The sequence below is a fragment of the Barbus barbus genome, assembly GCF_936440315.1.
Source record: "Barbus barbus genome assembly, chromosome: 39".
Taxonomy (NCBI): domain Eukaryota; kingdom Metazoa; phylum Chordata; class Actinopteri; order Cypriniformes; family Cyprinidae; genus Barbus; species Barbus barbus.
In genome coordinates, this window is record NC_136717.1 from 22,123,362 (window position 1) to 22,139,373 (window position 16,012).

Genomic DNA, 16,012 nt, shown 5'->3' on the forward strand with positions numbered 1-16,012 from the left:
ACTGCGTTCAGCAGACTGTGTGCGGCAGAGACAAGGACTGTTTGAAACTCTTTTCCAGTAAAACTTTGATGCGCATCGTCTTATGTAAGTTTAATACGTGAACATAACAAAAGATGTGAGCGCAAAACAATCGGGAAAAAAGTCCTTTCATGCAAATTATATATAGTCGCCAGTGGCGACCTCAGCAAAAACTTCACTCGCAAATTATATTTTTGGTCGCAAATGCGACCATTTTAGTCGCAGTTTGGAGTCCTGCACAATAGCACATGGCAGAGTGCACTATGAAGTGAGCGAATTTGGACGGTGACGTGCTTTGGAGAGATTACATTAATCTAATTTAATTCAGAAAAGTGTGTATTAGGTGAAGTAAATGAACATATAGACACAGTTGTATTTAAGCTAATACTTTATAGAGATAATCTGCTTCTGCACAGGTACTGTGTGTCCTGTTCTTGAGCAAGACTGTCTTCTCCATATCAGAGACATTGGACTTTGTGTTGGACCAATTCCATATGAATTTGGCATGTGCTTCCAAATCTTCACAGCTCCGCAACAGAAAAAGACAAATGCACTGACCAAGCAAATTAAACAGTCTTATGTTTTTTTCTAAAAAATATATGAAAGACAAATCTAAATTAAAAATAAATAAATAAATATTGCCAGTTGTCCAGTTGTTGTAAATAAGATCCTAAATAAGGCACACACAAAAAAAGGCATGAAAGCAGACAAATGTCAAGGCTAAAAAGATGTTAAAGTTAGTCGGCTAAAAAGATGTTAAAGTTAGTCAGCTAAAACACATGGGGTTTGCTTAAAGACATACATCTTTGTATAAATTAGCATGGGTCTCTTAAATATATATATATCAAGTTGAATGAATATTTCATTAAACAATGCAACTAAAAATGAACTGATCATGTAGTATATGTGTGTTTCTGTGCATTGGTGTCTTTTGTGTGCATGTATGTGTGTATACTTGTCAAACATTTTGTTAAAGGTTAGGACATCAAAACACAAAAACTCTTGAACATTTCCTGTAGGTCTTAACTTTGTACCTAGTCAGGCCAGTTAGATCTTTTGCTGCATTCCCTTCAAAGGCAGTCTTTGCAGATATTATTTATGTATATATTTATATATTTTTAAAAAGACAGTTGAGATTTTGTATGTATACATATATAGGCCTATAAACCTAATTTTCACCCTCCATATCTGTGTAAAAGTGTGTATGCAGCCCGTTTTACTGACATCTTCCTTTCTTTCCCTTTCTCTTCTCTCTGTTTCCTTTCTTTGCTTGTCCTCCTACCATACTGTCTGCAATGCAATTTTTTTAAAGACTGTTGACATTTTGTATGCCTAAAAACCTATTTTCACCCTCAATTTCTGTGTAAAATTGTGTGTATGTGTATGTAGCTGAAAATTGTGGCCCATTTTAGCTTTACCAGCCATTTCTACCTAAAATGACCTCTTTTTCTTTTTTAAATTAAACTTTTTTTATTTGAAAGAGCATGTCAAAACGTTGTTCATAAACATTTGCTTTGTTGGTAAGCTTACTTCAAATTGCTTTAGTACCATTATTAGTGATGATGAATGAAATTTACTATGTCAGGCTCACTTACCTTACAATTTCTCTGACAAGCTTCATGTAACACTGTGCCCTGCCTGCCTTAAAAAGCTCAGACCAATATAAATTGTTACATGTCAACAAGTGTTTAAGCAACAATGCAAGATCAGTTATTATGATTGACTGTAAAAATGTAGAGATATGACGCTACAAACTTACTTGAAAACAATAATTCGAAACAATATGAACTTCAGAAAAGTATTTATTAGATTTAGGCAGGTATTAACATACAGACACGGTTATATATTCAGAGTAACTTGCCCCAAATCTAACTTACTAACCTTGCTTCTTAAACAGAATAAAGTGCTTTAACAGTTCAACAGATCCAAAAAACAAAAGCAAGAAAAACATTCTGTTGATCTCTTGTCTGTATAATGTTATCTGAACATTATCAGTATAATATTTTCAAGCATAATGAAAATATAACTGAGACTTCAAATCTTTAAAATATATAATTCTCTCAGAAACATTCATCTTAAACAAAAACATTTTTGCTACCAATAACATAATTCACCCATAACAGATTAATCAATAATGTATGCCACACCGATTGCCCACCTGTAACATTTTTTCTTAATAGTTGACAGTGATAAATTGTCTTAAAGCAGCTTTATAATGTTGCTGTTATATAGGGTGTATTTAGAGTAAATCCAGAACCAAAGCTACACATTAAATCCTGATTCTCACCCTCGACCAATAGCATCTATTAATCTGAAACCGTCCACACTGATAATATACAGTATTGTTTGGATGCAGGGTTTATAGAGCTGTATTATTGAAGCATTATGTTTCAAGCTGCTTGAAGGTAAAGCTATTAAACCACTAGTTCACATATAGGGGGGGGTCTGGTATGGTTATTTGGCAACAGGCTCAGATGATGCAATCCATGATGTGGATCTGCAGGGAGTCCAGGTCAGGTAGGACTTCCCCACATTTGGGACAAGCATGGTCTGGAATATTCTGCTGCTGCCAATCACCTGTGGAATAAAGAAGGGTTTGTAATCCTGATATGCAGTTACAAGTCCAGTAGCACAAAAGTTCACAACATGGACTCTTTATGGTAAGGACCTCTACCTCCTTGCGGGTGATGTGGAGATGCTGGCCCTTGTGGATTGGCTCCACGTGACACATGTCTCCTTTGCATCTCACTCATGGAATGCCTGTAGTGTAGCATAAAAAATTTCCCTTTTCAAATCACAGAGGTCACATGTGAGCAGGTAAGTGTTTGAAGTTTATGACGTACCTTCCAAGTGACTCCATCTCTTCCTGAAGCTGGGTGTGCTGTTTCTTCACATACTCCAGCTGAGTAGCCAAACGCTCTTTCTCCTCGTGAATCTTCTCCCGAGCTGCTCGTTCTGCGTAGAAATCTGAGGAATATATCTCTGCCTGTATGTGTACACAAAAACACATAATAATAAATAATGGTGGCAATTGCAAGGAGCTTAAAAAAGTGGGAGGATGCCCAGCAAGCCATACAATCGTTTGTACCTGAGCCTGGAAAACAGAAATGGTTTCTAGTTCCTTTTCCTTCTGGAAGATTTCCATCTTCATCTCATCGATCTTCTTCTGTTTGTCTGCCAGTGCTTTTTCAGCTGTATCAAACCTGGTTTGGAGGTCATCGTAGTCTTCTCGTGATACAAAACCCTGATCATGCACAATTAGGTACGTAAGAAGGATAAACCACCAACACACTCCGGATACAAAATTAACTGCCTTAAACCACACTGTATTTAAATATACAAATGTTTCGCTGCCAGCTTAATACTCCTTCAAAAATTAAGAGAATATTTGTAGTTCACAGATGTACCTAAATAATAGTGTCTGGCCAAATGCAAAAAAAATTATAAATAAATGTAAGCCTGAAGTTTTCTAAAGTAAATGGGAATTTGTACCTCTCTCTTCTTCTTATTTTCCTCTTGGAGCTCATTGTAGTCCTCAAACAGCTTGGTATAGGCATCTTTCAGCTGGTTCAGGTTGTTCCTGGCAAAGAAAGATAAGAGAAGATGTGATTATCATGAAAACATCATAAACACAATGTGCAACCGAGTGGAGTCTATATTTCCCCCATGCAACTCAATTCAAAAATGTGCATTTTTGTAGGCATCAGATGGGGGTAACAAGTTGCACTCACTTCTCATCCTGAGTTTTCTTCTGTTCCAGTTTAACAGCAGCCTGAAGGCTTTCCATCTGAACCCTCAGAGTGTCATTCTCAGCCTGAACCTTCTGTTTCTCTCCGAGCTGAGTTTTCAGAGTACCCAGATCCTGCTCCAGATCTTTACACCTGCAGAGAGAACATTAGATGGGAGAGAAAGGAAACTTTGCAGACTTTGTAGACCTTCATGCCAAAGAAAAGAAAATATCTCTCACCCAAAAGGAAGATCTGAATTTCTACATTTATTACTTATAAAATGTGCTCTGGATGGTGTGGTGCCATTGTGTTGTTGCATATAACAACAGACTATTAAACTTTAGGTGACCTTATATATTGAAACAAGATTTGCATCTCCAGAAGAAACAAAATCAAGTTTGAAAGCAGTGTATGAGAAGCAATTTAATCTAAATTTCAAGTTTAATATTTAGAAAAATACATATTATATGTGAAACATAATGATAAACATAATAAAAATACATTTATTTTTATATTTAAAAATAAGATTTGTTTAAAAAAAAAAAAAAAAAACTGTTGCCAGGTGTTTCTGACCTGTCCTGCAGGTTCCTTTTCATGTTCTCAGCCTCATCCAGTTTGATCTGAGCCTGTTTCAATTCATTACAGAGCTTCAGTAACTGATCCTCCAGATTCTTCACATCAGCGCTTGCCTGGTGAAAACAAACATAGAAAGCAATGTCGCTTCCTCATAGTAAACGTAAATTCAAAGTTGTTACCGCACTCCCAACAATTTTCTTTCACTTTCTTTCAGACAAGACTGTCCTCAAAGACCACAGTCACATGGATGTTTTGATCAAATAACTAGTTCAAAAATGCTACATGGATAGCTATAAAAGTCTGATTATCCTACATTGATTTCAGTTGTACAGGGGAGAGACGTCTGTGCACTGCTGTCAGCGTGTTCCAGTCTGTTCTCCAACTTGGCAATTCTGCAAATACCCAATATGCGCATACAATAAAAGAAGCTCAAACACCTTAAGTTCTGTCTCCGAGAGGGTAAGGGGAAAGTGTGTCCTACCTCCCACGTGCCTCCTGGAGCGTTAGCTGCAGTCTCTCCTTCTCATCAGTCTCTGCTCTGAGGGAGTGAAGCAGCTGCCTCACCGTCTGCTCCTCCGACTCAGCCTTTGGCCTGCGCACACACACATATTTGCTTAGTTATCAAATTGAGGACCTATTGTGTTTCTACAATTACTATGGACTAACCGTGGCCCACATCCTAACTTTAACCCATGAAGAACATTTTGCATGTTTTAGAAACTATTTCAATAAGTTTTCCAATTTAAGACACTCACATATGTCAGATCTAGAGCCATTTCTAGCTCACAAACTATTACTACATACAGCAAATGAAAAACAAACAATCAAGGGGTCAAAGACTGTTACATTTACTGAATCAGAAGCATTTCATTGGAAATCTGCTGAACTTCATGCCTAATTTTGCAGTGCTTACATGCTGAAAGCACAAAGGTCCTTTGGCATATTGGGCAAATCTCTGGTCACTTTGAACTCATCTTCCTGTAGAAGAAAGCACAGAGAATGAGCAACACAGTCTCGCTTTAATGAGTTTGTGTGTGCGTGCATACTTACAGCTATTCTAATCTCAATGAAGGAATCTCTAGGTGAACCTTGACCCATTTTGAGCTGGAGTTCAGAGTTTAATGCTACCAGATCATTCTTCTCGGCCTGAAGACGAGCAATCTGACCCCTCAGCGTCTCCAGTTCGGTGTGTAAACACTACGGCAGATATTTAACTCTTTTTATGATTAGATATTTTTGAGTGGTATGATTTTTCATGGTTTCACAGTATCCTGTCTCACCTCAGCTCCACTATTTTCCAGCTCTTCCACTCGTTTCTTTAGTGCCTCGTTCTCTGAATCCATAGCGTTCAGTCTGGTTTTGGCCTCCTCTAATCGTTGCTCCAGGAAGTCTCTCTCCTCCTTTTGCTTCTCCTTCCATGCAGACAGACCCTCAAATCGCTCCTTCATGGATGAATTGGTTTGTTTCAGGGCCTCTGTGGGATACACAAGGATTGAATGTGATGGAACATGTTTATGTACCGTGATTATGACTGAAAGAGAAATGAAGTCTCACCCTTCAGTTCTCTGTTCTCTTTGATCAGGGTGTTCATTTGCTGAAGGGTCTCTTCTAAACTGCCCAGATTCCCCGGGCCGGACCCGCGTGGGTGATTGATGTCCCCATTCATCATCGATGAACCAGATGCCATGTTTCTTGAGTCTCTTAAGCTGAGTTATGAAATACCACAACATGACTCTTAGTTCAAGAATGGTTTACGCTCAAATATGCAATTATCAGCACAGAATGAAAAGTGAAACTTTGGCTGAACCAAAAAAATGTATGTGCTTGTATGTTCAAAATGCAATCAAAAAACTACAGTTAGGATAGTATCAGTTATTCATTTGATCCAAATCACTAAATCTGATTCGTTGAGTCATTCTGATAAGGTTATCGAGTTAAACCCAGACTCTGTCTGATCAGTGGCAATGATTCAATGGTTTGGAAGACTGTATGTAAGTAATAATGGCTTTCGTTCTGTATCTTTACGCAAACCTATCTTATGGCTTGAAATGACATTAGTGTTAGTACATGACACATGTTTGAGTGACAAACAATGGTTTACTTTAGTGATCTCGTGTGACTGTTAAAAGCCCACCTAGCACGTTTCACAATACATATCACGAGAAAACGAAAGTTAACAAGGACATCTGCGTAAACTACGCCCTAATATGTTTTATAAGTGCGCAACATGTTAATACACATGGAGACACTTTTTAAAGATATAAAATGAAATAACTCGGCAACATTTAAGAGCACTGCTATACTCACCAAGCGTTGACTTCTTGTGCTCACCAACTTGTTTTGGGAAATGCTGCGTTTCCTGATCCAGACGTCAGTGCAGCGCGCAGAACGCACAGATCTGTGTCCAGAAGGATTGGTCTGTTTACAGCAAGCGTTATGCAAGTAAATGTCTATCCGATGTCATAAGGCTCTAGTCTCTGTAGCTGCTTCAATGAACAACGCTGAACCAGCTGACGGAGACGTCAAGACGCGGCCCGGGTTTCCCTGCGTCTCTCCGCGTGACGCACCCAGAACTGGGGCAAACGGAGGGGCTTTTCTGCCCCCCCGTTTATGATTTTAGTGTGTAACAGTCATACTTTCCTATTTATATGATGACAAACACTCGTGGGCGAAGAATCAGCTTTGCCCTTTCCTTCCATATGATAAATTTAGATTGTATGGGTCATAAAACGCTTCAATATAGCTATAACCAACAAAAACGATAGCTCAATATCGTTGTAATAAAAAAAGTTGTTACCTCTAATGTAAGGACTTTGTTGATGCACTAGATGGAGCCATGGAGACAGAGCTGAGCGACAATGTGTTTGATTGTACTTGGAAGACCTTAAAACAGAATTTCAAACAAGATTTTAAGTTTCAAATAGAGAAATTATTACCTCGTAATCTAATAATTAAAAGGGAGACTGAAGCTAATTGTCATTTCTATCTATATTTCCCAGAAAAAAAGATACAGTCCATTGAATACAACTTTTGTACTTTTCAAATCTAAAATTACTACTAATAACACTTGTATCAAGATGAAATTAAAGGATAATATTTTTTTGGTTGTATTATTAATATGATTAATTGATTATTTTATTTTTTGCATTTTGCAGACTTGTTAGACTTTATATTAGTCGTCACGTAAATAAAAAAGACTAAATGTTATACATGTGTTATCCTAGTTAAAGAAGACACATTCTTAGGCTAATTTAAATTATTTTAAGTGGGCAACACAATACAGAGATAAGCTACTTAATATTATTTAATAAATAAAATAAAATACTTTCTATAAATGTATTTTCCCTAAAAGCACTTTTGTAGAAAGTGACTTTCCTGTTTTCTGCCTGTATAAATTATTATCTGGTAACCTAACAATTAAGGGGAGACTGAACTGTACTTTTCAAATTTAAAAATACTAGTTTTAACACTTATATCACCAGCATGAAACAAAAGGATAATGTTCTTTGTCTTATTATTTATACGATTAATTGATTATTGTGTTCTGCTTTTTGCAAACTTGTTAAACTTTATAAAAAAGTAATGACTGAAAAGTAAAGGGTCCATACATTTAATGTATTTTCCCTAAAAGCACTTTTGTAGTAAGTGAATTCCCATGAACAGTGATCTGCTTTCTGCCTGTATAATCAATAAAGACAGAAATGAGTCCAAATGCCGTCCTGGAATGCAGCAGTGAGGCTGCTGGATGGACTCAGGACGCAGGGCGTCTATTGGCTGTTTAAACTCCAGCGCGCCGATTGGCCTGAGACGAACTTCAGGAGTGATGATGGATCGAGGAGGAGCAGGATGGGAATATGTGAACCGAGTCGGGACTATGTGAACTGACCCTGGGCCGCTGCATGTGTGCTTTCACTTGCATCGCCTATCCACTGAACCCGTGAACGAGCACTTTTACGCTTTGGTTTATTTACTGGCACGGGAAGCATGCACCTTGCGCTTTTGCTGACGCTGGGTGTCGGGTTCGCGTTTGCGTGTCAGCTGCCCAGCGAGTGGCGACCCCTGAGCGAGGGCTGTCGAGCTGAACTCGCCGAGATTATCGTGTACGCCAAGGTGCTGGCCATCCACGAGGAGCCGTACGCGTCCAGCCTTTACAATTACCTGCCGTCCCTGAAGCACGAGCGCGCGGAGGACGCGCTGCTGTACGCGGCGGAGGTGGAGCTGCTGTGCGATCAGGCGTGGGGCAGCATGCTGGAGGTGCCTGCGGGGTCGCGCCTCAACCTCACAGGACTGGGGTACTTTAGCTGTCAGTCACACACGGTGATGGAAAACAACTCCTACATATTCTTCCTCAGGTGGGTTCAATGACTCGAACAGATTTTACTTAAGAACTGGGGTGGTTATTGAATCTTTCAACTAACATACCGAACTACAAGATGTATTTTTTCTTTTTTTTTTCGATTAAATTTTTTTAATTTTGAAATTAATGTAGGCAATGAGTTGCACCTTTTACCTACAGTAGTCTTAAAAAAAAAAACAAGCATTGCTTGTCTACTTACTTTCAAGACCTGAATATTCTTTAGTAAAACAATAGTTGGGTATTTTTTTTATTTTCAGTTAGTTTTAGTATTTACATTACTTTTTTAAATCTAGTTTATTTGAAATCAATTTAAGTCATTAAGTCAAACATCCTCACAAGTAAACAAACATGTATGTGTCTCTTACAGGATGGATGAAAACTACAACATCCTCCCTCATGGAGTCAACTTCCAGGATGCCATATTCCCTGACACCCTGGAGAACAGACGACTGTTTTCCAGCCTCTTCCAGTTCTCAAACTGCTCTGGTGGACAGACGATGCACAACTTTAATAGTGATTGGGAGAGCCAGGAAGACAGCAGGGTACGACACCAATAAACACACACACAGATGGGCTCAGTAAGCACTTTAGAGTGGTAGACATAAATGAAAACTATATATCTTGTCAAGACATGAAAATTGAAAGGCATAAATCTGCGAAAGGTGAACATCAGTATGTGTACGTGTTTGTGCAAGCTTGTTTGCATCGTTACAGGCAGCGTTCAGTGTTTTTAAACGACTCTGTTGTAAATTGAAGAGTCTCGTAAATGGCTTTTTATGAAGACATGTCTGCTTGCACAAATGCATTATTTTTTACCTGTGCTTTAGCAGTAAAACAGCAGCCAATTTTCATTCCACTAGTGCTACACGAACGTCTGGAGAAAAACATCTAAAGAATCGAGAAATCTGATTGGCTATTACCAAAAAGGTGCGAGTAACACAGGAAGTGAGAATAATACGAAAGTAACATGTTCAGGTTCTCATGGGTAAATGGAGCTCTGTCATACAGCACACACTTAAACACACAAGTCCCTTTCTTTGGTGGTCTTTGTATTGACGACTGTGACTGTTCATCACGGTAGGAGGCTGAGGTAATTCAAGAGTTCATTCAGCTCGATAGAGCCCGGATTAAAGACCTCCCAGCTAGAGCTGCTCTACCTTACACACACACACACACACACACACACACACACACACATGGACAGCCTGTCCCACCTAAACACACACATCTGCCACTGAAAATAAAGTTGAGAGAGAAAGAAGATGGACAAGGATTGAGGGAGACGTCAGCTGGACATGTGGACATCCTCATGGGGAAACGGCAGTGGGTTTTTAAAGGAAAATAAATCATGCGTTTGATGTGGACAGTTTGAGGCAGAATGGGAGGAATGTCAGGGGTCCTCAGAGGTTATAGCAGGGGTTTTGAATGATGTGTGGATGTAACACACACACACACAGTATCAAGTGGAGGCAGATATGTTTGCCTTGATGAGATTAGCCTGCTGTACATTCACACACATCAAACACAGAGCCGCTCATTAGTCGGACTGCAGTCTGCTGTCGGAGGGGAGGGGTTTATTTGAAGACTAACACAATGAGATGCCTGAACGATCAGACTAATAACCACTTCAGTGAACTGAAAACAGTCATCAGCTGGGGCGGTACAGTTTCAGATTTATTGAGCGTAATATACCAACAGTGAAAAGTTCAGGTTGTGGACCAGTGGGAATCACCCTTGCCTTCCAGACAAACATCAATTGCCAAATGCTTTTTTGTTTGACTGCATATGTTTGTCTGGAAGGCAATGGAGTAGAATTGCAGTAAAAAATTGCATTAGAAAATAAAAAATATCAAAACAAATTATATTTTGTCTTTAAATGGTAAAACAATAGATATACTCAAAGATATGCCAAATTTGAACAAAACTGACTTCATCCACTAAAACAAAAACAAATAGTATAGTTGAAAAAAACAGTAAAGGTAGTAAAAATGATTGTAAAAGTTGCAAGGGAAAGTCAAGGAAATTTTAAATTTTCTTTTATTTTTTCTTCTTTTTCTTTTTTTGCAGATGCCACATGGTTTAGTATTTTGTTAACAGTTACATTCATGCAGACAGTGATTTAAATGATACTTTTTTATTATATTGATTTATATTATATTTACTTTTTATTATATTGAAATAGTATTGTATTTAATAAGTCAGATCTTATCTTGATATGTTTAAATTCCCAAGCTTTTATGTCAACCAAAAACAGTAAAAACAGTAATATTATGAACTATTATTCTTTATGTTTTTTAACTTAATTTATCAAAATTTCTATTTGAATATATTTAAAAATGTATTCCTGTGATTGCAAAGCTGAATTTTTAGCAGCCATTAGTCCAGTCTTTAATGTCACAATACTTTTACAACACTGTCAGATTCACTTTGATCAATTTAATGCATTCTTGCTGGGTACAAGTATTAATTTCAAAAATAAATTTCGAAAGTATTCATTCAAATAAAATCTTACTGACCCTGAATTTTTTTAACAGAAATGTAGATGCAATTAAGGAAGCAATTGCACTGAGAATGTGAGGTATTGTATGCATCAAAAGCTGTCAGAAGTATTTGTGTGTGCCCATTCATGTTGAGATTACATACAGTGACCCGAGGAGGTGCAGGATTCCTCTAACAGGTGTCCACTCCGCTAAACAGATGTGACAGTGGGTCTGTAAATGCAAACAAGCTTTATCCGGTTTCAAAACAATTAAAGCCCTATTAACAGAATCTATTTTGAATCCTGAACATTTCTTCTAAATTCATTCAAGTATTACAGATCAAAAAAGATACACAGGGACACTTCGCTAATCACATCTGCACAGAGAGACAGACAGATGCTGGGTAGAGAAGATAAAGATAATGATGGTGTGTGCGCTGCAGGAACAGGTGGGTGTGATTATCAGGCCCGGGAACCTCAGAGAGATAATGAGAGCTGTTTTACACAGGAGGTTTCCTGTGGGAAAAGGATTGTTTGAGGCCGCCTGAGGGACTTAGTGCTCTTGTGACTGTAGCCAGCACCGTGGCTGTTAGTTATGTCACCCCCTGCTTCCCGTACCATCCATCTTAAACACCCATTATGCTTTATTAAACTCTAATCAGAGTCACACAAATGCAAAAACACCATTGCATTTGCCACACAGTCAAACGTCTCAATGCATAATGTATTTTCATCAAATATCATATAGGATTCTGAAGAGCATGGGCAAAACTTGTTCAGCTCCATCCATCCATCCCCAAATATGTGCCCAAATTCTCTCAAATTCTTTCTCTCATTGTCTGTTGTGCATTCTTGTCTTTTCTTTTCTCAAAAACACTCATCTATTGTTATGGATGACTCGCGTATACCACCACATCTGGGTCTGGTTCGGGTTTGGGTTTGAAAGCAAAGCAGGCTATGTTTGGCTCTTGTGGTTTTAAAAACACAACACCCACATTAAGAGGAAATCTTATTATATTGAATAGCATTGCTAAATAGCTGTTTACATATTTTTAGAAGCAAAAGAATGACTATAAGGTCTAGTTAATGAGCAGAGATGTTTATTCCAGCATGTGTGTGTTGTGTCCACCTGTCTGTCTGCTCTGGGTGTCGTGTCGTTTGGAGAGTGCTGTTGTTGTTACAGCAGTGGGTGTTTTGTTTGGACAGTAGGACACAACAACAGTCATTCTCAGCAGTCCTTATTCTACAGTATGTGTGTTTTTCTGTCCGAGGATAGTGTTTAAAAAGCTGTGCAAACATATATGAACTTATACACCATTGTTCTGTATGTTTTTATTATTTTAAGAAATTAATACTTTTATTCAGCAAGTATGCATTAAATTGATTGCCGTTATTTTGAACTTTCTGTTTATCAAAGAATCCTAAAAAAAATGTATTAGTTTCCATAAAAATATTGATTGATAATATGAATAAATCTTTCTTGACCTGCATATTAGACGGATTTCTGAAGGATCATGTGATACTGAAGACTGGAGTAATGATGCTGAAAATTCAGCTTTGCAAAACATACTATAAAGTGTTATTTTAAATTGTAATAATATTTCACAATATTGCTGTTTTTGCTGTATTTTTTATAAAATAAATGCAGCCTTGGTGAGCATAAGAGACTTCTTTCAAAAACATTAAAAAACACTTCAGACTCTGAACTTTTGAATGGTAATGTAATATAATACATAATATAAACAAATATTTGATCTAGTCCCTATGCTACATTTCTGCTACAGCTTGAACAGACTGGCATTTAAATCATTATTGACTAAAAATGACTGAACTCGACAGCATCTGTCTCCGTTCATTTTCATGACGTTTGTGTTTCACTTTTTGTGCAATCAGCTCATGAGGTGACCTTTGACTTCACGTAACACTCAGATTTGGTCCTTAACAATAGGGATTTAGACCTTTCCGCTGTTCAGGGAGACATGCGGCCTCCCGTTGCTCAAATACACACTGACACAGCCATGCAATCACACACTCTCCACATGTGCACACACACACAGCTTGCCTCAACCTGTGTCTACCATGGGCATGACAGCGGGTCACTTTTGTACTGCCTCCATCACACACACGCTGGTATGTGTAGGGGCCCAGAGAAGAAAGGCAGCGCTCAACAGGAAATTATAAGGCTGACGGAGGCTGGAAATGATGTCATGTTTTATGTTGACCTTCATTCCTCAGGATTGGGTTGTCAGTCCATGCAGATTATAATGTGCATAAATTACCATCTCTCTCATTTTATCTTTCAGCTGCTGTGCTCCTCCGTGCAGAAGGTGTTGTTTGAGGAGGAGGAGCGAGTTGGACAGCTTCAGGAGCGCGTGGCCGAGCTGGAGAGGAAGAACGAACAGTTAAAAGAACGAGTGGGGAAACTGAGGCATTCTCTGAGGAAGGCCCGCAAAGTGTCCCGCCGTGCAGAACGGGAGCGACTGGAGCTGCAAGAGCGTCTGAAGATGGCAGAGAGACACGTGGGACATCACCTCAATGCCATTTCACCCCAACACAGCCCTCCCCGCCACAGATACACACACGGACTGTGAGCTCCAACACACACACTCAGACCTTCACATGGACTCATACAGACTGCAGGGCAGTCTTCAAATATCCATTTTTTGTTCTTTCCATAGTTTTTAGCAATTAATTAAGCTCCAAATGGTTGGTGTAAACTTTTTTTGTACATAATTTTAATGTTGATATTGATAAGGCAAGCTTAAACTTAAATCTTAAAAAGATTTTAGTGTAAAGTGAATGCTTATGGAGATATTTCTAATTTGACCCTTAAAAATGACTTGTTAGTATAAGCTGATGTCGTACTTTTAGTTTGAATTAAACTCATTTTGATCTATTTTGATTTGATTTAATTTTGAGATCTGATTCTTCCTTTCTGGTGTAGCTGATAGTAATGCATCACAGGTTCACTTATCAAGCAGACAATCCAGTGACGGCTTTTCAGCAAATCCTCACTCATTGTCTCCTTTCATCTGCTGAGCAGATCGAGATAAAAAGCAGAGGAAGGGGAGAGAGGATGTGTTTAACGTGTCTCAGTCCAGTTCTGAGAAATTATGGCCTCACTCATATTCCCAAATGTCTTTAGGAGTTCAGGTTATGAGGATGCTGAACAATCCTGCAGCATCTGGTAAGTCAAACCGACAGATGATCTGAAAAAATGACATTATGATTATTAATGAACAAAAACAGTTATATTTCACTTATGAGAGGAGACGAATATATTTCCCATTAGGTGTATAAATAGCTGCTCTTGTGAAGATTTGATTAGGATTTCTTACTAAATACAAACACACAGAGGAACATCAGGAGTTTTCATCTGCACACCCCCAGTTCTTCCGGTAATGAAACTTTGCAGGCATCGTGCAGCAGAAAGAAATGTTAAAACTTCCTGAATATTTCTCTTATTCCATATAACAGAGACCCTGCAGAGTCATATCACATATGCGATGTTAGAGCGTCTTTTAAGGAGACAGTAGCTTTGATTTCACCATTTAGCTGTAGGCTTTCTAAAGCAAGCAAAATGACTCACTGTGAGCTAATATTGAACTTTGCAGGACCGCTGCTACACAAAACATTACCACAATGGCATATCAGCATGCTGACAATGCAGAGCGTATAGATCTAAGACTGTTCAATCTCACTCTAACCCAAGCAAACATTATCCAGTCCTCTCATAAACATTAACCTCAACTGATCCCACTACAAAACATACCAGACTGCCGTTTGTCCACTTTCAACACAGTCTGAGTCTGTTATCAATGTCTTTGAGCTGCAGATGTGATCAAACAGCAGGATCTAAGAGGCTGGAGGCTGATAGCAGGAGCTGATGATGACTATGAAGTTAAGAACCACAGAAATAGACTTAAAAATGGCAATGTTAAGGTTTTGGTCACTTGATAATGGCTGGGAGCATTTCTAGATCACGTTCTGTTGCATAAAGGCAACATCGATTCAATTTGAAGAAAATGACAAACAGGGAACATTCTTAGAACTGTGGCTAACATTGTAGCAAGGTTCTTTTAAAGTTATGAACACACTCTTCCAGTAATGTTAATAAAATATTTTCTGAAACAGTTTAGTTGGACATTCTTTTAACATTTTTCAGAGAACATTCAAAAGTAATGTTCCAACAATGTTTGCAGGGTTTCTGAAGGTCTTAAAAAGACCTTAAATCAGAGCAATCGTCCTCAGTGTTTTGGTCTTGTATGAAGAGTGTGAAAGTATGGAATAACCCTTTGATTTTTGATTTTTTTTAAGCCCATTGGCAGATATTCTTTTTTAATCCTGAACTCACTTCGTGAGTTTTAATCATTCAACTCATTTAACGTTTACCCAAGAATAAACATTTTAAAATGTTTTAAAGAGTTTTCATAACTTAATAGAATTGTTAGCAAGAACATATTTTTGTTACCTGGGCTTGTTGTATTTTTCTTTAAGTGTTTTCTGTTGTTTTTGCTATTTTTGAATTGTATTCAAGAAAAAGTAACTTTTCTCTTTTGCTCTGAATGGGCTGTGTGTATATCAAGGCTGAAGTGTAGGACATCATGCATGTGCATGTATAAATGCTAAAAAAATAAATGTTTTATACTTTTTCTTTCTTTCTTGGCACATGCCAGGCCAACAGTTTTGGTCATTTCAGACAGCTAGCAGGTAGCAGCTGTACTATTAAATCATGAGCATTGGGGTGTTGCCAAGATGGCCACCAAACACCCTTGTCATGCTTTCATTGAAAATGAATTCATTCATAGACTGGCAGATTTCAGAAGAAAAATAAACGGCCTAAGTTTTCACAAA

At 38.2% G+C, this 16,012-nt stretch overlaps 2 protein-coding genes across 2 annotated transcripts; one reads left to right on the forward strand and one right to left on the reverse strand.

Annotated features, from left to right (window-relative positions):
* Nucleotides 1-1,803: 1,803 nt before the first annotated feature.
* LOC306858637 (optineurin) lies at nt 1,804-6,902 on the reverse strand. The gene is made up of 14 exons (XM_079399257.1): nt 6,630-6,902; nt 5,877-6,028; nt 5,603-5,796; nt 5,373-5,519; nt 5,236-5,300; nt 4,804-4,914; nt 4,636-4,714; nt 4,320-4,435; nt 3,750-3,899; nt 3,511-3,598; nt 3,107-3,262; nt 2,862-3,004; nt 2,693-2,778; nt 1,804-2,595 (listed from the first exon to the last, which is right to left on the reverse strand). The coding sequence occupies exons 2-14, from the start codon at nt 6,007-6,009 to the stop codon at nt 2,489-2,491; spliced, it is 1,575 nt and encodes a 524-aa protein (XP_079255383.1). The 5' UTR covers nt 6,010-6,028; nt 6,630-6,902; the 3' UTR covers nt 1,804-2,488.
* Nucleotides 6,903-8,165: 1,263 nt separating this feature from the next.
* Nucleotides 8,166-14,074, forward strand: LOC306858714 (coiled-coil domain-containing protein 3-like). Its single transcript, XM_079399384.1, has 3 exons — nt 8,166-8,674; nt 9,047-9,221; nt 13,462-14,074. Exons 1-3 carry the CDS (start codon nt 8,307-8,309, stop codon nt 13,747-13,749), a joined length of 831 nt encoding a protein of 276 aa, XP_079255510.1. The 5' UTR covers nt 8,166-8,306; the 3' UTR covers nt 13,750-14,074.
* The last annotated feature ends 1,938 nt before the right edge of the window (nt 14,075-16,012 follow it).